Source organism: Carassius gibelio, chromosome A2, assembly GCF_023724105.1.
Source record: "Carassius gibelio isolate Cgi1373 ecotype wild population from Czech Republic chromosome A2, carGib1.2-hapl.c, whole genome shotgun sequence".
Lineage (NCBI taxonomy): Eukaryota > Metazoa > Chordata > Actinopteri > Cypriniformes > Cyprinidae > Carassius > Carassius gibelio.
Genome location: NC_068372.1, coordinates 23226148 through 23248217, shown reverse-complemented (window position 1 = coordinate 23248217; position 22070 = coordinate 23226148). Strand labels below are relative to the sequence as shown.

The following is a 22070-nucleotide window of genomic DNA, read 5'->3' as shown; positions in this document are numbered from 1 at the left end:
TTCAACATTGACTCACATCGCCTATACAGCACAGACACTTGTTTCTGGACTTTTCTGGAGCTTTTTTTCCTTCCACTGCGCAGATCTCCTCACGACACCTGGCAGAATGAATAACCTGCCTTTCCTACACCAGGAACATCATCTGCTCTATGAGGCATCTTCTGATCTCTTCCCACCTTCTTTGAACCCATGCCCACACACACATACTACACACTTTTCCCTGCTGGACAGACCAGTGTAGAAAGTTACCAGCATGCATTGTGTTTTGGATGCAGGTCACCACTATTGTGCTGCAATTCCCATCAGGCTTCTTAACTAGCTTAGCCAGCAAGACTCTCTCGGTCAACCTGCTTCAAACAGAAATGCTGGTTGACAACCTGCACTATACTGTAGCCATATTTAGCTGACAGCCAGCAGTTGAGGTTTTTTTTACACATATATTTTATTGGGATGTTGCCCCAAAAAGACACAAATAAATCATGTGCTTTAAAAAAAAAAATATCTGCTACGTTTGAGGTAGACAAGCCAACACCAAATTAAATCCATGCTGGCTTCAGATGGACTTTTCAGTAGAATTGCCTTTCCCCATATGTCCTGTTAACTTTCTTCCCACCTTGTTCAGAATGATCACGGCCTCTTGGTTGGCTCCGGTGATGTTAAAGGTGTCCCCTGACTCTCCGTCCAGGATGGTGTACTCTAGCTTGGCATTGTCTCCCAAGTCGGCATCTGTTGCTGAGATCCGACCCACCTCCGCCCCTGGCACCGCCAACTCTGACACAGAGAATAGCCAAGAACCTGAGAAAGGAAAAAGATTTGGACAAAAAGACAGGATGGGAAGAGAGAGAGAATCAATCATTTGATGCATCCTCATGCATCATATCAGTTTGATCTTTGAAAAGCTTTAAACTGAAGCATCTCACATTTCATGTTACAGTATATCAATTATGAGTATCTCTTTTTGACTCTTGCTATTGTTTGTTAATCCAGTGTTAATCTTGTCGGTTCTTTGCGAAGATTTTTAAAATCCAATCATGATGATAATTAAGTAATTTACTGTTAAACATGCTGTTAATAGGAAAAAATGACAGGAAAAAAATAATACTTTTTATATTATTGCACTAACAAAGTTTTGGGAAGAAAAAGAAAAACGAAAATTACTAAAAACCAAAGCTTACAAAGCTCGAAATGCATGCGATTAATCAGATAGATAAACATAAGAAATGTAAAATTACAACTTCAATCTACACAAAATGACACAAATTCTTGAACTAGCGAACTTGTACTATACTGAAATACTGAATTTGGGATTTTCCTTAGTTGTCAGTTATAAACATCAAAATGAAAAGAAATAAACATTTGAAACATATCAGTCTGTGTGTAATGAATGAATATAATATACAAGTTTCACTTTTCGAATGGAATTAGTGAAATAAATCAACTTTTGGATTATATTCTAATCATATGACCAGCACCTGTTTAGTAAACATTTGTTCCACACATCACAACCAGGGACATTACAAAGTACATCTCCATTAGAAACCTTGAATCTGTGACACAACAAAACAACAGCCTGAGATGAAAGTCAAAGCTCATCACCCTCACCCTATATCAGCAAACTGCACCCAAATAACACCAGCCATTCAAATCACTCCCTCAGTAGTGTGCATCAGTTCTGCATCTGAAAAACGTGCAGACTGCCATGTAGTTGATGTCCTGCTGTTCTTTGATGAGGGAGAGGTGGCTGATGGGGGAAAAGTCTCCAGCACAACAAGTGTTTGAGGATTCAACTTCAGAGTGGACACCGTGTCATTGCTCGGCCTTTAAAACACTCTGTCACTTCTGTCAAGCAAAGGCACGTACTTCCACTTTGATGGTGCTTGCGTTTCGGCACACTTTAGGCAAAATCGAGGAGAGCTGTTTGCTTTGGGATTTAAGGATTTGGCACAACAGGAATTCAAACACATTACTGCATGCTCAAGGTCACACACTTCATTAAAAGACGAGATGCCCAATGGACATGAATAAATTACATTTTAAAATACATAAAAACAAAAGTAATTTTTTCAAACTTGTATGTGTTCAACAGTTAAAACGGTTCCTTAAAAAATATATATTGTTTTTTTATGCTATATTTTTAATCTTCATTTTAATTTATTCCCGTGATGGCAAAGATATTTTCAGCAGAAATGACTAAATTCTTCAGTGTCACATTATTCTTCAGAAATCATTTTATATGCTCATTTGGTGTTTAAGCCTTAAATATGGCCTTATTATCAATGTTGAAAACAGCTGTGATGCTTAATACTTGTGTAGAAACTATAAAACATTTTTAGAATCATTTGATGAATAGAAAGTTCAAAAGGATAGCAATTTCAATTTGAAATGGAATTCTTTGTAACAGTGTAAAAGTCCTTACTGTCGCTTTGATCAATTTATGCAATTAATGCACCCTTTCTAAATAAAAAAATTAAAACATTAAATAAAAGCATTAATTTCAGTATCATACAAAATGTGTATAAAGTACAAAATTGGCCACTTTTAAAGTGAGATTCAAATTAGCCACTTGTTCCACGTCCTTTCAGACAATCATGCTACTTCAGATACAATAATCAAGCAACATAACAGTGTATCCATTTGTGTCTTTTAGTTACAGTTTGAAAGGACATGATGCTTCTGATCTGAAGCTATCTTTCCCTACAGCTAGCCAAAAACATTTGTCATTTTCCAGGACTTAAGACTGAGCAAAGTCACTTCAAACACGCACACACACAATGACACCCACCCGTCTCCTCATAAATCACGAATCAGGACTGAAGAGGAGCAAGAAAGCGTACGGATAATCATCTTTTTCCAAAGCAGCTTTAGCCGGCCAATCAAACAGCGTGAAGGGACAAGATCAATGTTCTGTGACTTAGAGATATAGCACTCCCCACTGGGTCACTGTAATTGTGTTCAGAAGGGACAAATGAAGAGGTACCACAGCGCCTGCACAGACTCCCTTTAAAGCAAAACCTTTACTCTCAGCCTCACCTCTGCTATGAGAGACCCTGCTTGTTTTATTCTTTTAATGCATTAAAAGCCACTCTAATGGGGCTGGGCTTCCCAGGGAAGGAGCAGGGATTGGCCGGTATGAGTCAGTGCCCAATGGGAGATTAAGAGCAGAGTATTTAGAGCTTTTCAATGATAGGCAGATGGAGTTAATTAGCAGGTCTTTGGATGAATACAGGTTTAGCTCAGTAAATAACATGGAGCACAATTACCTCAGGTCCACCGAGCGAGATGAGTGTGACTCAGTGTGGGCAAGACAGCATGTGGGCAAGTATACGGATTTTGAAAAGAGACGCATTTAAATGGTAAAAAGAGTTCTCAATGGATGAATAGATGGAGAGGGGTGTATTGTTTGTAAATGAGGGGAAAACAGCTTGCTTTAAAGACATAGCGATTATAAACAGAGACGAATAGAAATGCAAAGGCAATGCAATGAGAGAGAACAACTGGGAGACAAAACGGAAAAGAAAATAAGAGGGAATATAAGAAGGAAAAGAGAAAATAAGAGGCCTTATATATGGATGAGGCTTTATGTTGCCGTAGAAATGAGACCTCGGAGACGGGAGAGTCATTAAAAAAGTGTCTAGCTGGCTAAAGCTCAAGCGTTGGTTGAAAATTAGATAGAATAAAATCTGCATCCTTTTAGGACGTCTATCACTGTGGCACTTATTGAGGAAGGGTTTAAAATGAAGGATTTGGAGAGAGAATTGGCATGGAGTAACCCTTCTCTTGGTCTGTCCCTTTACTGCCCTGCAGATCGACTAGCCTCTGCCAATGTTGGAATATAACACCATCTGGATCCTGCCGTAAAGTAACAACAATGGACCAAAAAAGGTGATATACAGATTATGTTCTATATAGTACAGTATATCCGATGGCCAATTCAATATATCACACAATTAAAAGACAGTAAATAACATGCATAATATTAATGTGATAAAATTATCATTATATATATATATATATATATATATATATATATATATATATATTCTAAAATCGGCTTCTAAACATGTTTGATATTTTGATCTACATGGAATCTGTCAGCATCATACACATCATTCTATGAAATCTGTCAGCTCAAATCTGCAGAGCAACTAGCGTCAACTTTGGGGTAAAGAAATGGGCAAAAATCATAAATCGTAAATTTCAGCCTGTATGTTAAAATAAAAGTTTCACTAATCAGGCAAACTCATAGTTCAATTAAAAATAAAAAATAAGAAAAGGCTTATGACTTTATTAGTCATGTTTATATACCATTATAAATAGGTGTAGAATCCAACACATTTGTTCTTAAAAGTACTTTTTAGTGGAAATTGCAAAAACAGGGGCACTATGCAATGTATAAATACAATGCATGAATACATCAAAAGACTAAACATCGAAAGTGAGAACGAGAGGCAGAGATTAAGAAATTGGTGTAGCAGCCGCAAGTGAGAACTCAATGAGAGAGATACGTGGGAAATAGGCAGTTATCCCACTCCTCAGAATGAAAGGACTGAAAGGGAAGGAAAGAGAAGTCTGGCAAGGTGAATTAAAGAACGAGAAAAGGTGAAGATGGACACGAGAGAGATAATGTGAGGCCAAGAGCTTGTGTGTGGATGGGCATCTGTCTTCCATGACTATGTGCGGTTGCATGAGACGCAGGGATGGAGAAAGCTGAGGTACAAAGTGGGGCGGGAGACGTGTCTGTGCAACAATTATGCCATCAATTGAAGCAGAAAGCGTTGAACTTTAGATGAAATATTAATAAACAGCAAAAACAAGAAGGCAAAGAAAATGAAAACTGATTAATAGGAGACTAATATAACCAATACTATTTTAATGACACTCTTCGAGGATGTGGAGCATAATTAGAGAAGTAAATTATTGGAATTATTTTTATTATCAAACTCATCCAATATCATTTGCATCACTAATTTCTCCCATTCTGCCAGGAAGTTTAATCTGCACTAAATTAGGATGACTTGGCTTGAAACCTCCATTTACACAGCATGCACCAGTCTGGGCCAGACTAGTCTAGATGGCCTTAATTAACACTGGATTGCTCAACAATCACAGGGTAAGAGAGAGACTCTGTATAAACTTAGACTGCCTTCTATAACCCTGAAACACATTTTAGTTCTCGAAGGCTAAGCTACATACACTTATGTTTCTGCAAATATATATAAAAAATACTTCTATACACTATATTGTTTGAAGGCTTGGGTCAGGAAGTTTTTTTTTTTTTTTTTTTTAATTAACTGTATTCATCAAGGAGACATTAAATTTATGAAGAAGCCATTACAATGTCAAAAGATTTCTATTCCAATTTCTATTAAAATTATTTAAAATGAATTAAAATAGAAAGTAGTTTTATTGTTTTTTTTCTGTACTGTACAGTAGCCTATATTTCATCAAATAAATGCAGACTTTGTGAACATAGGAGACTCCTTTCAAAAACATAAAAAACATTTTTTTTAAAGTTCCTGACCCCAAATATAATATAATATAATATAATATAATATAATATAATATAATATAATATAATATAATATAATATAATATAATATAATTTAAACCCTTGGATCAATCCTTGCTTGGCATATTAATATTTGTTCACATAAAGTCTTGTCAGACCTAAAACTTTGCGGTATATATATGGCCAACAAGTTTCTTAGGAGAAGAAATTACAGAAAATGAGAAAACAGACTGGGAATGCTGGCCGATATTTCATGAGATAGAGAACGGGTGGGAAAGGTTGACAGAAAATGAGAAGCAGAAGGGACAGAGATTGTGTTTATGTCAAGACTTCACTGTTTCTGAGGTGAAATACAGGTGATGAAATCAGTGTTGTGTGCTTGCTTCGGGTTGTTAATACCTCCAGAGGAATCTCACTCTATTTCTCCCACAAAGAGCACTGGGGCTGTGGGGTAATCAAAACATACCCACACCCTCAGCTCAAAACGACTTTAATATCAAATGCCTCCCTCTGTAATTCCACTTTAATAACAGTGACAATTGTGTCCAGGCCTCCTGGTGTATATTGTGAGGCTGCGTCTGGCTCTCCTAGGACACCGCAGGTCATCTGACGAGCATTTAAATTGGCCAGGTTAGACTAACGCTCACTCCTTGCTGCAATGCTTCAGTACCAACTGCTGGAATTTGATCACAGTATGCTGACCTCCATCAACAATGCCCTCAAACAGCGCGGCACACTGTGCTGAATAACTAAATCCGTCCTGTGATTCAACGTGCACATAATCTAAAATAGACCTTGCCTGGAGCACCATTTCTTCGAATACTTCACTCTCCAATTACTCACCATCATATATATATGGCATGTTAAATAATAAAAGACGTCAATGCACAGGCCAGTGTCTAGAAGCACGGATGGCAAAACTTCAAAGAAATAAGCCATTGATTCACTAGCTTATGGAGCTTAGGGTCCGTCTTTCAGTTACATGTAAGTGCCCACTCACTCCACTTTCTTTTCCTCGTCCTGCGTGAGAGAGGAAGTTGCTAGTTAGTGGTTTGGTGTGAGACCCCCGTTGTGCCGGCAGTCCGACTGCTGCATTCATCATAGAGACGGGAACATTCCCATTAGCATGGAAATCACTTCCCTCTTACCTACCCCCACCACCACTTCTATATCGCTTGTTCTCTGCCTCCATACAAGAAGAATGGCTCTAACTCCTATTATTCTGCGTGAAGGCACACTGCCAGGGTAGATGACAAGAGAAGCGAAATCGTTGACCATTTTTCCCCCACTCCACTCCACTCTCACTGTCACCGATAGAACAACGGCCAACCTCCTGATTGATTCCATTGCTGACATTCGGCTCCAGGTTATTCCTCAAAAACTCACACAATGGACCAACACTCGACAAAAAGTTTCCCTACAGCTCATATCGCAAGCTCCAAAGTTAAAGAATAACTGACTTTTTGTCACCCTTGTGTCAGATTTAAGAAGTTTATCTACTGCTGGAAGAATAACTACATAAAAATGCATAGCCTTGTCAACTTAAATAAATACTTCTCATTTCCTGTTGTTTATACACCAAACAAATTTTTTTGGCAGTTTTAATGCCAGACATGACATGTTGCACACATGTTGCATTAAAAACATTAAAAATTAAATATTAAGCAGGGTATAAAATTCCATGGAACCTAATTATGATTCTCTTGGAAATGACCCCTCTTCCTTTAATATAAAGGCGGCTATGGTATTTATTTTAATTTATAAAGATGCTTTATACTGTACAAATATTTCATATAAATATTAAAAGAAAATAAAAACAGGTGACACTTTATAATAACTTTCATTAATAAATCATTAACAAAAATTAAAAAATGCTTAATGGATCATTAGTTAATATATATTAAAGGGTTAGAAACGTGAGATAATGTGTTTGCTAATGTTTTCTAATAAACTTGTTAAACATTACATAATGTTTCAAGGAATTCAAGGAATATCCTGTTTAATGATATACTGAAGAGTAGTCATGTTGTCATGGGTTGCCAGGTGAAGGAGCACAGATATCATATAATCTAGTCTTTTTATTTATTAAAAAGAATCCACTTTGCAAAACCCAGGAGAAAACAACCTCTTTACATGACGGTCAGACAGGACAAGGGAACTGTGGAAAACACAGGCCTTATAAACACATGGACCATAATCAGGGAAGAACAGAAACAGGTCAGGAGTAATTAAGGATAATTAATAACACAGCTGCGACAAAAGGAACTTAAAACCGCAAACAGGAAATACCAAATAAGGACAAACAGGAACTTAACTGGAACATACTTTACATGTGACAATAAAAAATAAAAAAAATTCTGCACCAAATTTACAATCTGTTATGTCTTTAGCTAGCATTTAGCTAAACGTAAACAGCCACCCTTTACACAAACCCTGTTACATTAGCTAAAAGTCCAACGCCCATAAATATATTAAATGATTAGTAATCATTTCCAAACATTTACCAATGATGAATAGTTTATTTTTACCATTGAGATGACTGCTCATAAAGATACTAATCATTAGTAAACATTTATAAACATTTGAAAATGATGAATAGTTTCCACTTTAGATTGGGTACTGCAGAACATGAACAAATAATTCATAAATAGTTTGTAAAGATGTTTAAATAGAGGTCTACATAACAAACAAAGATCAACAAATGAAGATCATATGATCTGAAAGTTTACCGACATCTGTAAGCATTTCAATTTACATTAAATTATCATATGTTAATCATTAGGTAATGTTTAGGAAGTTCATTGATAAACATTAATATTTACATGTGAATATACTGTATATTAACTAATTATCTGTTAAGCATTGTACAGTATAATGTTTGTTAATGTTTTACCATTATTTTTTTACTCATTTATGTATCATTTATTTTCTTTTTCATTCTATACTGTTTTTTTCTAAAACTTTTCAGTGGACATCCTAGCAGCCTAACCCAAGCTAAACTTCAAGATCAGAGTCATGTATCAAAACCAGCTGAAAATCTCGTTCTGATGTTGAAAGCTTAGAATTGCACAAGCAAAAAGTAAAGGTTCTTTCACAGATAATTTGGCCTCTTGAGAAAAGACTGGATAGTCAGTAGGTCTTTTTGATCTAGTGATTGAAACCTCAAAAAGGATTTGCAGTCCTACCCTACTATATTTTTCTCTCATTAATGACACTAAACCAGCTTACAGTCACTCCTGGATGTCTTTGACATTTCACCTCGAATGTCCTCTTCCTGGATCCGTACGTAAAGTGTAAGTGAGTGGCCGCAAAGATGCAGTCATCACCACAAATGACCGTAGTGCAACCAGTGCTACATGTGCAACCAGGGACCATCCAGTCCCAGCTCTAATTGGGTGCTGTGATACGACAGAGCGATTTCAGAGACGTTTTCATGCCCCACTGCTATCTATAGCCCCCCTAGGAGACCCCACAGGCAGCCAGTGAGTCAGAAGCGCTTTGCTTGCTTGCCTTATTCATACCAAACCCAATCAGCCGAATCAGTCAACAAATTATCCAATCAGAACACATGGCTGAGCACCTCTCTGGCAAACTGATTTGAGGAAATGGACAAAGACTAGGCCACGTGTCACAGATAAGAAGCCGCCAGCACGCCAGCAAACCAAGAAGGCACATCTTCTGTGTTTCTGAGCGCAGAGTGAGATGAAAACAAGTTTGATTACAGCGGGCAGAGACGGCCAAGATGAAGCTGTTAGTGCTCCTCTCATCCCTTCCTTCCTTCCTTCCTTCATCCCTCCTTCACGCTTGGAGAAGCCACCCCAGGGACACATCTTTACGGATTCAGACACGCATTCTACTTCTTTATCGGTTTACGTGTGGCGAAAACACAGATATATAACCTTATGGGATTGGGTGAGGCCTGCAAATACAAAATAGCCAGAGACGCTCGCTGCCGGTGGGAGGCCAAACTGAACAGAATTAATTGTGAAGGTACTTTCATTTTAATTGAGTGTTCAGGACCCCAAAGCAACAATGCTTAAAGCACTCCCACACATGCAAACTGATTGAGAAAAGTTTTTTTTGGTCGCGCATAAACCCTCTTTGCTCTCAACATCAGACACATAGCTGAGACACCAAGTAACTAATTCTTTACATTTCATGCTCCCTTTACCTTCGAAATGGATTTCCAGCAGAGGCTGAGATGAGTTTACAGGGTGCATCTTAGTTACATCCAAACTATGGCATTTTATAGCTATTATTCTCAAGAGGACATATTCATCAGTTCCGATCGCCACTTGAGACCAAATGAGCTTTATGCTTTGATGAGAGTTTAAATAAATGGGCTTTATTATCCACTGAAAGAGCAGACAGTAAGTGTTTTGATGAACAGTATTACAACATCGGTTTGTGCCGCTGACCAATGCAGAGCCTTTAAAAGCAATGCCAGCTGAGGTCAGAAGGGTGAGAAGGGCTGCAAAGGGTTGAGAAAATAAATGAATATATCAAGGATACGCATGGAAAGCCAAAGAGCAAGAAGGAAGGATGCCGAATGAAAATGAGCCCTTAAGGGTTGATGATAAAACCGGTCACCTCCGAGTTTCTCCATCTCCAGCCATCCTCTCTCCTCCCTCATCCTGATGAACTGTCGGACGTGTGTATGTGACATGAATGTGTACTGTAGGAATGTTACTTTTGAATGTTTCTTAACGTTCTGAAATAAACAGTAACAACTAAAAAAACACGCTAGATGGACGTCCAAATAAAAAAAGTTTCAGAAAAAACATTTCATAAATATGTTTTTGCGGTAACGGTTTGAGAACATCAACGTTAATGTTAACTTTGAGAGAACTTCAGCAGTTCTGTAGCTGAGCTTAACATATTCTCACAAACTTCCTCTCATGACGCAAACACACACACATTTCTGATTTTTCCACATCTAAAGGTTAATTTGCTGACTGTAAATGTTTATATAGACTGATATATGTTCCCATCATTCCCTGTGTGTGTATGAGGAAGAGGAAAATAAAATATTCTGATATATTTCAGGCTATGAGCGTCCTTTAGTGGACGCAAAGTATATTTATTCTTATATACTTCTTTTTTTGACGAATGAGTGTAATGTGATGAATTATAGCAAATACAAAGAGAAGGAAGTTCCCGTATGTTTGCGCTCGAGAAACTCTCATCTGATTACATTCACTTAGCGGACGCTTTTATCCAAAACGACTTACAATTGCTTTATATGTCAGAGGTTGCACGCCTCTGGAGCAACTAGGGGTTAAATGTCTTGCCCAGGGACCAAATGAATGGGTTCCACAATCCAGCCCCTGGTGTTTCTCTTCTGTCTGCCAGTGGTACATCATAGAGGTGGTCTCCAGAGTGTCCTTCCAAAGCTAGTTTCGTTTGATTAACATTAATTGATTTGCTTTTAATAGCCAAAGACATCCACCTATATGGTGTTGTTCATGTTCTGAACCTTGAAGTCTTTATAATGCTGCTAAAACTTGAGAAATGTTAGTTACTTGGCCTCCCAAGTCTCTTGTTCACTTGTTAATCACTGCTCTGTGGCTTAATATGGCTTATTTTTTTTCTTTCTACAAGAAACCCCAATTCATGTCAGCCCAGGAGTAAAGTAACTTGAGATTAACATTTTACTTTAGAGAGATCTAAGTGATTGATGTAAAGACGACTCTGGAGGACAACCCTGTAGCTAACAGCACCACCACCCCGACGCCTCTGGAGGACAACCCTGTAGCTAACAGCACCACCCCGACGCCTCTGGAGGACAACCCTGTAGCTAACAGCACCACCCCGACGCCTCTGGAGGACAACCCTGTAGCTAACAGCACCACCCCGGCGCCTCTGGAGGACAACCCTGTAGCTAACTCCACCACCCGTGCTGTGTAGTTGCATTGTCAACATTGTTTCACTAGCCAAATAAAGCTTTTAAGTGATTTTTCTAGTGAGTGCTAAAGTTTATAGAACCAAAATCCTTTTTCTTTTTTTTTTTTGGACTTTTTATTCTGCAGTTCAGCACTTCTGATAAATGGTTACAAATTCTGCCTAAATTGTAGCTACGTGCTTGCAGCACTGCATGTGCACAGTAACGACTTCGTAGGACAGGGGTCTCAACTAAATCCTGGAGGGCCAATGCCCTGCAAAGTTTAGCTCCAACTGGCTTTAACACCCCTATATTGAGGGTCTAGTAAGTGCTTGATTGGCTGGTTTAAGTGTGTATAATCGGGGTTGGAGCTAAACTTTAAAGGACACTGGCGCTCTAGGACTGAGTTTGGAGCTGAAGGGTCTAATTATAATTTTTTTCTTTTATAATGCTGTTTGCTCGCATGTCTGGTCCATTTTTAAAGGAACGGCGCACACAAGCAAAGCTCTGAATATGACGCGTGCGGTTAAGGCTAGAAGACGTGTTTGGCTCTACTGGACATGCGCACAAATACAGCAAAATTTTTCATATTGCACTAGGGCTTGCATGGACTAGTCAAGCGCTGTCAGACACGATGGACTACTCCATAATGCATCCAAAGTGTTTGCAAGTATGACGTGAATTTAATGATTACAATATTGCGTGGAGCTGTTACTATCTATGACCTTATCTGTTGCATGTCAAAATAAAATATTTAATGAAATAATTAGTGGTGTGCCTGAAGCCAAATACCTTATCCGGAATGGCACGGATGATGACTTCAAAAACGAATAGCGGACAAGGAATAATTCTGCTCAGAATTTTCATCTGAAATGGACACAGACTGGTGTTTGCTAGATGACAGGTGTTCCAGGGGATCAGCGCAATATTATACACAGATCTCTAAAGTCATGCAATAGAGTATGAAGTGAATGAATGTAAACTTTATGAATGAAAAGGGCGCAAATCAAACATCGCATTGCTTTTGTTTTTCCATGCAGCTCTCATAAATCAGAACTTTCCTAGAGTAATTTCACCTATAATGATACATCATACACATTATTTTATTTGTATATTTAAAAGGCAATGATTTAAACCTTAGGCTACGACATGAACAACTGAATAGAGTAAGCACTGCGCGCTCACCAATCAAACAGCCTTCTTGCGCGTCTCAGTCTCTCAAAAATCCATTCTCTCTACTAATAATCTAACTTAGATACAGATACATTTTCTACTTGTCCTACATGTTTGTATCTTTAGCTTCTGCTGGTTTGCGTGGCACACGCACATCTAAGTTCAATAAACATTAAGACTCTGCGTAATGACAATGTGAATGGATGGAATGGATTCAGTTGTGTTTATATCTCAGATTCAGATTCAGAGCATATATTATGCCCATCAGCAGAGCACAGCACCTTGAGATATCCATTCCATTCAGGATTTTGATGCCCTCAACCAAAATGCTTGCCGTCTTGTGGTCAAATCCTGAAGTACGTTGATCACCAATGATGGCAATTGTCCTCACTTGTCTTTCAATGTCTTCCTCAAACTCTTGTGTTCTTGTAAAGCAAGGGAAAATATAGATAGCATGTTAGAGCTAATGAATTGGATTATTATTGCTTATTTCTTTCAGTTAATCACTGGAAACTTTGTTCTATTTTAACTTTAACTCTATTTTTTTCATATATTTTTTTTTTTAATGACCATGCACCTAGTTACTCATATGGCCAAAATAGGTTGCATCAATAAGAAATGATCAAAAATATTTTATCATAAAAATAATAGTAAGTTTCATGAAATAATTCAAATGTGAAAAGAAACAGCCATACACATTTTTACAAGTCTTTTTCAATACATCTTTTTTATTAAAGGGACAATAAGTAACTTTTTAGGTATTTTATTATCTAAAATCAATATTTTTATTCATAAATATGCCCTCAATGGTGTACAAATACCTATGCCAATGTTTAAACTAATCCTCGTAAATGAAGAATTTATTATCTTTATATACATGGGACGGGTAGGTCGACGGAGGCTTCCATGTAGTTCCGCCATCTTGCAAAACTATAATAGCAGAGAGGGACAAAAAGTACTAAGCCAACGCGTTTCCACAGCGCGTTTTCGGTCAGAGCCAGAAACGCAGGTGCAGAGCAGTGAGAGGCGCTTGAAACTGCACCGGCAAGTTTAAAAGTCTGGATTGCATTCTTATTATGGACCATACATATGCCGCGCCACAGGAGAAGAAAACATAGTCGCCAAAACAGTAAAAAATAGAACGTAAAAGGAAACGTGACCGTAGATTACAGAAAACAAGAGTTAATGTCGGGGAAGCTTTTTCTAGGTGGAAATAGCTAATGCTGGATAAAGATTTCAAAAGAGACGCTGAAGTGGCCAGTTTTCTTCTCGACAGGTAAGTCAGTGTTACAATCTATATTATAATATTTTTTTATACCTAACAATGCACATTATTCAGAAAATATAACGAATAAAGAAGACATAACTACTAATTACAATATTTCATGTTTTCCACAGTCAGTAATTCATACTGTAACATTCGTTTGTTTATGGTCATGTTGCAGTTTGTTTGAAATAACACACCTGTTCACCTGAAGGAAAACTCGACGAAGTGCTATTAGAAGACATCCCGTCAAAGCTTTTTGGTACATATCGCCTACCGTAGATGCAACGCGCATTTGTAAAAGCGAGGCGCTGGAGAGCAAAATTAGTTTGAATGCAAAATACAATTTCACCACTAGATGGGAGTAATTCCTACTTAGTGTCCCTTTAAACTAAATAGCCCATCGTTATGATATCTCTGACCTGGGTAGACCCCGTGTGTGGCCAGTATCAAATACCTAAAATTTGAACTGAAAGAGAGCAATGCAGGAGCACTTTGTTGCCCTGTGTGTTTACACTTTGCCAAGTGAATATTTAATTTTATTAAATCTTTAAACCTCTAGTTAAATGAATATATTTTATTTGTAAATGAAATAAAACTCAGATTACTCACCTTGAAATGTCCTTTGTGTCATACTGGTCAGCCTAAAACATGTCTGAACTTGCTCCTTGCTCGTTAATTGGGGGAGGAGCTTTGAAATCCTGAACTCAAATGGTGTGGAAAAGTTAAGTTATCAAGGCAATTTCATTTGGTTGCTACAAAGTAAATATTGTTTTAAACTAATCAGCAACTAAACTAATCTAATATTTATGTTTACATACATTATAAAGTTGATGTAATTATCAACATTATTCTGTCATGACAACTCATTAAAATAATGCTGTCAACTTGAAAGGTTTAATCAAATTAACAATTTAGAATTTTTAATTTACAACAATGTATTAAATTATGTAGCGGTAACAGATCCCTTGAAATTTTTTTTAGAGTGAAGTATGTCATTCAATTGGACAAGTGCAGAGACCGGTGTAGGTATTTGGACACGGATTCTGGCGAGAAAGTGAACCTCTATAATCCCGCCCAGGTTTAATGATTTTCAAGCTGTGAAAGCTTACTGATTATGTATTAATGAGTTAACAAGCTGTCCAGGTGGCACAAATTGTTTTCCGTTTGGCTTCGAAAGTCCTGGTTTGGTTGGAACTATATGTATAGTTAGTTTGGCTGACAGGAGGTTAAGTGAGTGGTAAAGAATGGATGTGATTAAATTTACTCTTTTGGTGTTTCTTTATCAGCAGGTGTTATGGCAAGGTGAGTTTTTATAATTTGGTTTTTGTTTGATCGTTTTGTGTTTTTTCGATGTGTTCTTTTGCTACTAGCGGTTCGAGCCAGTCATTTTATTGGCTCAAAGTGAACCAATTTATTTTACTTAAAAAAAAAACTAGATTAACTTTAACATTGATCATTTAACAACCAAATTCCACAAACACCATGTACTGTATGTAGCCTCTATTCTGAATCTTGAAGTCTTTAATCAAGCTTAAAAAAACTCTTTTGAAGTGTTACTTGGCCTCCCAAGTCTATGGTTCATTTGTTAATCACTGCTCCGTAATCCGTTCTGTGGCTCTATTCCTACAAGACTTCAACTTAAGAAACCCCAAGTCATGTGTCAGTCCAGGAGTAAAGGAACTTGTTTAACTCTTTACATTTTGATTAAGTCACATAGTTCTCTCTACAGACAATCTGTTGAATTGACACAGTGACTTCTCACTGTGCATCTCTTTCTGTCCCCCTAGGCAAAGTCTGGAGTCAGGCTGCTAACACCACGGCGGCGCCTCAGGCGGACTACCCTGTAGCTAACAACATCACCACCACCACCAAGGCGGCGCCTCCGGTGGATGATCCCTCAGCTAACACCACAACCACCAAGTTTCAACTCAGGCGGATGATCCCTCCGCTAACACCACTACCACCAAGGCGGCAACTCAGGCGGATGATCCCTCCGCTAACACCACTACCACCAAGGCGGCAACTCGGGCGGATGATCCCGCAGCTAACACCACTACCACCAAGGCGGCAACTCAGGCGGATGATCCCGCAGCTAACACCACTACCACCAAGGCGGCAACTCGGGTGGATGATCCTGCAGCTAACACCGCTACCACAAAGGCGCCATCTCCGGCAGATGATCCTGTAGCTAACACCACTACCACTAAGGCAGCTAACACCACGAGCCTGCTTCAAACGTTATCTTGAGTACTGTTGAACTGGTTCCAGGGGCTGTCTAGGTACATTTTGTCACATGTTTTACTAACCAAATAAAGCTTTTAAGTGTCTCTTCAGAGTAAGTGCTAAATGAAGACTTGAATCTCCTCGAAGGGCCTCCCTTCGAGCTGCTACAGCCAGCTGACCTTTGGCCCTTAACGTTCAAAACCACACCGCTACTTGCACTAATTTGGGCCCAATGACTCCGAGGTCATAAAACCCAGCTCTCAACCCCGTTCAGAGCACAAGGCATTTGCCTCTCAACCTAGTGGAGTCTCTTTCAAGGACATCTGTGAGGCAGTGGGCTGGTCCTTGCCATCCACTTTTGTTAGATTCTATAAGCTGGACATCCCAACCTTGCATGCTCTGGTCCTCTCGGTATGAAACGATGGCCTCTGTCGAGCTCCATCATGCCACCTCCAAGGACCTAGCTCTCTCTTTGGAAGTGTAACGTAAAGGGTTCGATGGCTCCAGCCCACTCACTTGTTCCCTGGACCCCAAAGGTGTCCAAGAGAAGTCTTTTCATTCCCTACAATGGCACGGTGCAGTTGAATTTGTTCCCCATATGCAGTATTAGTGAAGTATCAAAAAGGAACGTACTGTTAGATTTTGCTTTATTTGACTGAGCAGTAGTTTGGGTGGCTCGCCAATGTGCTAGATTACTCTAATACATAAGTAAGCTTGACCAAAGTTCTTGTGGGGAGAAGAATTTATTAAAGGTAGCAGTGTAGCAGATCTTCAGCAGTGATGTTAGAATGTCATCCTTTAAACAGTCTTAACCCAAAGTACTGTCTGTGAGAACAGACCTTTTATACCTGTAACAAATGTGCTACAAACAATACAATAACACCCCATGGAGACACAATGATATTGTAACCTTTTGATGACTTGAAAGGATCTCCCATGGAGAGCCCATTCATTGACCTGATGTTGACCTAAGAGGCTGATTATATGGGCCAGTTGTTTCACACTATTGTGAACAAAGTACAGTTGCCTACAGTTGATTCCAAATACATTCAAAGTTAATTAAAAACAAATAATCTTTCAGTACACGGTTTCAAATGTAACCTTGGTCCCCCGAGATACAGAATAAGTACTGCTCTGTCAATTCTTCGTCATCAGATAGGAACCTAGGTGTGCTATTTGATAGAAATCTTTCCTTAGAAAGCTAAGTTTGTAGCATTTGTAAAACTGCATTTTTCCATCTTAAAAATATATCTAAATTACGGCCTATGTTCTCAATGTCAAATGCAGAAATGTTAATCCATGCATTTATGACCTCAAGGTTAGATTATTGTAATGCTTTATTAGGTGGTTGTTCTGCAAGCGTAGTAAACAAACTACAGCTAGTCCAAAATGCAGCAGCAAGAGTTCTTACTAGAACCAGGAAGTATGACCATATTAGTCCGGTCCTGTCCACACTGCACTGGCTCCTATCAAACATTTGTATGTGTGTGAAATATATATATACTGTATGTGTGTGAAAGAAGAAGCTGATGTGTGTTCCTGTGAGCACGCACGTGAGTCTCCTCTCATGAGCCAGTCGGTGAGTGTGTAAATGGCATGTGTGAGAGATGGAGAACAGACAGATGGAATAACACAGTTTCTACACTGGACAAAAGCAGCAAAACATAATGTCTCCCATTATAATCAATGACAGCTTCAGTTGCACTGCCCTGCAAGTTGAAGAATGCCCTTTTCTATTTCTGATGCACTGCAGAGCTACTCTAATCCCATTTTTCCTTCTCATCTGAAAATAAATGAATAGCTCTGAACTCACAAATGTATGTAAACAGACTACAAATTTTTATAGTAAAGTTTTAACAAAACACAATACCTTCAATGTTTGTTTCCCTTTAATGCCTCATTAAAGCAGTCATAATTACTGTGATCACTCCACCCCATATTTGGACAACAGTGCTAATTCAAGAGCCAATGTATGCAAAAAAAACTGATTAGAATAAATTGTGTAAATCTTGAGTTTAAATTAAAAAGATGTAATTTAATAAATATTAAAATTCATTAAAAAAATTAGGTAACACTTTATTTTAAGGAGTCCTTGTTACACGTTACATGTACTTACTATTATAATAACAATAATTATGCAGAATTATTATGCAGTTAATTAATATTACTCAGTACTTAAATGTATATATTCACTGTAACAAGGCCCCCTTAAAATAAAGTGTAACCAAAAATGAAATAGAAATAGTTGATTCTGCATTAAATCACTGTCAGTTAACAGCCTTTTAGTGAACATTCATTCATGTCATGCAGCGCATACTGTAACACATCAAAATTAAATAATTCCCATTATAATAAATTAATCTGACTATACTGCACAGATGCTCCAGTCACTTTATCTTTTTCCTTCTCTGCCTGAAATAAAATGATTTGGTTTTTTTATAATACAAATATTATTTGATCATTTAAATAACTTCTGATCATTACTTGTGATCAATGATTTAAAAAAAATGGATAAAATTTCATTCATCTTTGGGTTGTTTATAGCCTGACTACTTCAGTCTTCCTACTTCCGCTCAATTTCATTTCGCTTCTGTACTTGACCGCGGAAATGGGAAACGAGACACAGGATGCAATTCGCTCTGTTATGGAGAACATTCAACTCTTTTTCAAACTGAAGCCAGAACAAGAAGAGTGTTCAACAACAGGTTTACAGTGGAAGTTCAATCATAGATTTGAGTTCGATGCATGATGTCTGTGCTTCGATGCGGCTGTACAGGCGCATAACATACGTCATAACTAAACGTATCTGATTGGCTTACAGGTAACCAATGATTTTAAACTTCAGAGAAGCACCCCTTAGCGAGAGAGAAAACACTTCTCTATTATGCCATTCCAGACTCTGTCTACGAAGCAAAGTGAAGTAGCAGAGTTTGGTATTACCAGGCTAGGTTTTTTAACCCCTACCATTAAAAAAAGTTAGTTAGGTAGGTAGGGTAGGTAAAAAAATGTTTAAAAGATTTTGATCAAAAATACAGTTAAACAGTAATATTCTGAAATATAATTTCAATAATTATACATTTACAATCTAAATGTCTTTATTGTCAATTTAATGCATAATTTTTTATAATAATAATAATACAAATTTCTTCAACAACAAAAACAATACTATAAGTACACTATAAGTACATGTTAGTACACGTACTGTAAAATAAAGTGCAACCAAAAAACCTTACTGACCCCAAAGTTTTCAACAGTAGCTTTACTCTTTAGCTTTACAATTTAAAAGTTTAGGGTCAGTTCGATTTTCTTTCTTTTTTAATTTTAAATTGATTTTGTCAAATACAACAACACAAAACAAATCAATAGTGTAAATATTCCAATGTTTAATGACTTCACTGTTGCATAGCTCACAGCAGAACATTGTTGACATGCAGCTTCAAAGCTTCCAGTGCAGACAGAATGTAATAGATGGCTTAAAGGTGTGAGTGGGCACACAGACACACACATACAGGCAGACACACACTCCCTTAAATAAATTCCATTCTCAGAGTTAAGCTGTCCAGTTCTCTTGTCACCATCACCTCTCCTTTCCTTCCCATCTCCATCTCCCCGTCAGCCTTTGTTTTGTTTTTGTTCTTTTTAGCTTACTTGCTCTGTCTGTGAACAAATTATGGTGATTACCATTTAGTTTCTCTATTCTTAAACTCCCTATCTTCTTTTGCTATCTTAGATTTTTCCGCCATCCCTCAATGTCCTTGTTTCCCCTTTCCTTCTCTCTTGTACTTTCGCTCTACATCTGTAACCAGCAGACACTCAGGGGAAATAAATTTGTAAAATTTATGATGAACCCTTCTCAGTATCGTTTTTTTTTTTTCTTATCTCGTCAACTCATAAAAAAGACACTGATCTTAACAGGCGCACCTATGTAGTCATCTGCCAAACAATCTACACAGCCATCCATCACGGGCACAGTGCACTGCTCTTCTCCTCTCGGATGCCCAACACAGCAGCCGAGGATGTTAAAACTACATAAACCATCTCAAGTCCCCCTGCACCTGAGTCTGCATCTATTATACCGAGGGATGCTCCCTGCAAGCATCCTTCAAACGTAATTGCAATGGTCAAAACAGCTTCCAAAACGGCTGTAATTTGTTTGCTTTTATCTGAAGCGAACTCCTGGAGAGATTTCTAAATCGGCTTCCAAATACGAAGAGATTTACCCAACCTCGACTAGTGAACATGAACATCTACCTGGGTGAGACTTTGATATATTTTCCCCACACCATCTTCAGATAATCTCACCCCGGTAAAAAAACAAAAACAAAAAAAGATGAGAATGTGAAGGGCATAGCTGACGCTGGGAGAGAAAGGGCCCTGCTTTTACCGTATGGATGTGTAAAGTTACTCACTTTGTACGAAGTGAGGAGGGTTGTCATTGACATCCGTCAATCGTACAGTAACTGTTGTCGTTCCTGACAGGCCGCCGAGATGGCCACCCATGTCTTTGGCTTGCAGGACCACTAGATACTGATCCTGCACTTCTCTGTCTAGATCTGGAACTGCAGTACGCAGGATGCCTGAGGGAGAAAGAGAGACAAAGAGAGAAGCACATCACAAATTCAATCAACTCCTCGAATCAAATCATTTCCGTGTGTTCTCTGACCACAAACTTGTAGAAACACATCCCAGCGGACAAGGTCACCCGTGCGAAACTCCTACCATAGGACAACAGTCTATGGTAGAGGTTTATTAAAATGTCACAAGGAAATTTAGCTGTGGATACATGCTGTGGATAGGAAGAGACCTTTTTAGAAGGCTAAGGCTCAGAATTCAAAAATTCCTGCTAATGAGTCAAAAAGAATGCCATGCAATGCATATAGGACAGAATTAGGTTCAATTAGGTACAAACCTCCAGGAGAAAAAGCCCTCTCATTCATATTAGCGTGAGGTCCACAAATGTCAACAAAATTAATTAGGTTTCATTAGACGGCCAAATGGAATCAAAACACGAAGGAAGTCCATTATCCATACAGACAGAGACACAATGCACTTCTGCACAAACATTCGCACAATGGATCTCTGCGAGCAGTAAAATTCATCTTTCACTTTCTCACTCTTTCTCCCTGCCTCATTCTTTCTAGCTTGTCATACACACAAATACCCATCATTTTGCTCGCAATCCTTACACTCACACACAGAAATTGGCCACACAGTCCCACTGTGTGTAGAATCACACTGTGCTCACTTCTGCCAATTCCACTCTACAGCACAAAGAAGCAGGAGTGATTTTTCAAATGACTACAGCCCCCCTGTAACCCTGAATAAAAGCCTCTATCAAGCCTCCGGGTCACAAACCAGACCCTCCGACAGGCACAGAGGCGGAACGCAGAGGCCGGGCCGTTGTGTCATTTAAACTTGCCATTTAAAGGAAAAGTTCACCCAGAAATTCTGTCATCATTTACTCACCCCCATGTCGTTCCGAACCCACATGCTGTTTTATTCTGTGACGCTATTTTAAGACTCTTTATGCAGCTACAGTACACATTCAAAAGTTTGGGGTTATTTTTTATGTTTTTGAAACAAGTCACTTATGCTCAACAAGGCAGTGTTTATTTTATCAAAACTATAGTAAATAAGGTGAAAGATTATACAAATGTAAAATAAAATGCTATTTTTATTTCAATATATTTGAAATAAAAACATCCTGCATTTTCAGCAGCCATTATTCCAGTCTATTGTCAAAGGACATAATTCTAACATGCTGATTTGCCACTTTTCTTATTATTATCAAATGTTTAAAACACAAGCTATGCTGCTACATTTTTTTTTTTGTAGAAACTGTGATGCATTTTTTCAGGATTCTTTGATGAATAGAATGTTCAAAAGAACAGCATTTATTTGAAATATAGATTTTTGTAGCATTATAAATGTTGTTAGTGTCATTTGTGATCAATTTAATGCCACCTTGCTGAATACAAATAATAATTACTTTGAAGAAAAATATCTCACTGACCCAA

The 22070-nt window shown here is 38.1% G+C and overlaps 2 protein-coding genes across 3 annotated transcripts in view; one reads left to right on the top strand and one right to left on the bottom strand.

The window, feature by feature from the left end:
* LOC127933456 (uncharacterized) overlaps positions 1-22070 on the bottom strand; it is a 166759-nt gene that overhangs the window by 23075 nt on the left and 121614 nt on the right. For both annotated transcript variants that reach the window (XM_052530475.1, XM_052530482.1), the window contains exons 5-6: positions 20463-20630; positions 614-795 (exon numbers count right to left, since the gene is read on the bottom strand). In XM_052530475.1, the coding sequence (XP_052386435.1) occupies positions 614-795; positions 20463-20630 (350 nt within the window). The remainder of the gene's footprint in view (positions 1-613; positions 796-20462; positions 20631-22070) is intronic.
* LOC127933468 (mucin-2) lies at positions 14988-16157 on the top strand. The gene is made up of 2 exons (XM_052530495.1): positions 14988-15132; positions 15618-16157. The coding sequence occupies exons 1-2, from the start codon at positions 15075-15077 to the stop codon at positions 16016-16018; spliced, it is 459 nt and encodes a 152-aa protein (XP_052386455.1). The 5' UTR covers positions 14988-15074; the 3' UTR covers positions 16019-16157.

What these genes read in the sequence shown, in the direction of transcription:
- LOC127933468 (XM_052530495.1), top strand. Translation starts at nt 15,075, where the DNA reads ATGGATGTGATTAAATTTACTCTTTTGGTGTTTCTTTATCAGCAGGTG. An exon ending in TCAGCAGGTGTTATGGCAAG is followed by an intron (nt 15,133 to 15,617) that starts GTGAGTTTTTAT and finishes CTGTCCCCCTAG; the next exon opens with GCAAAGTCTGGAGTCAGGCT.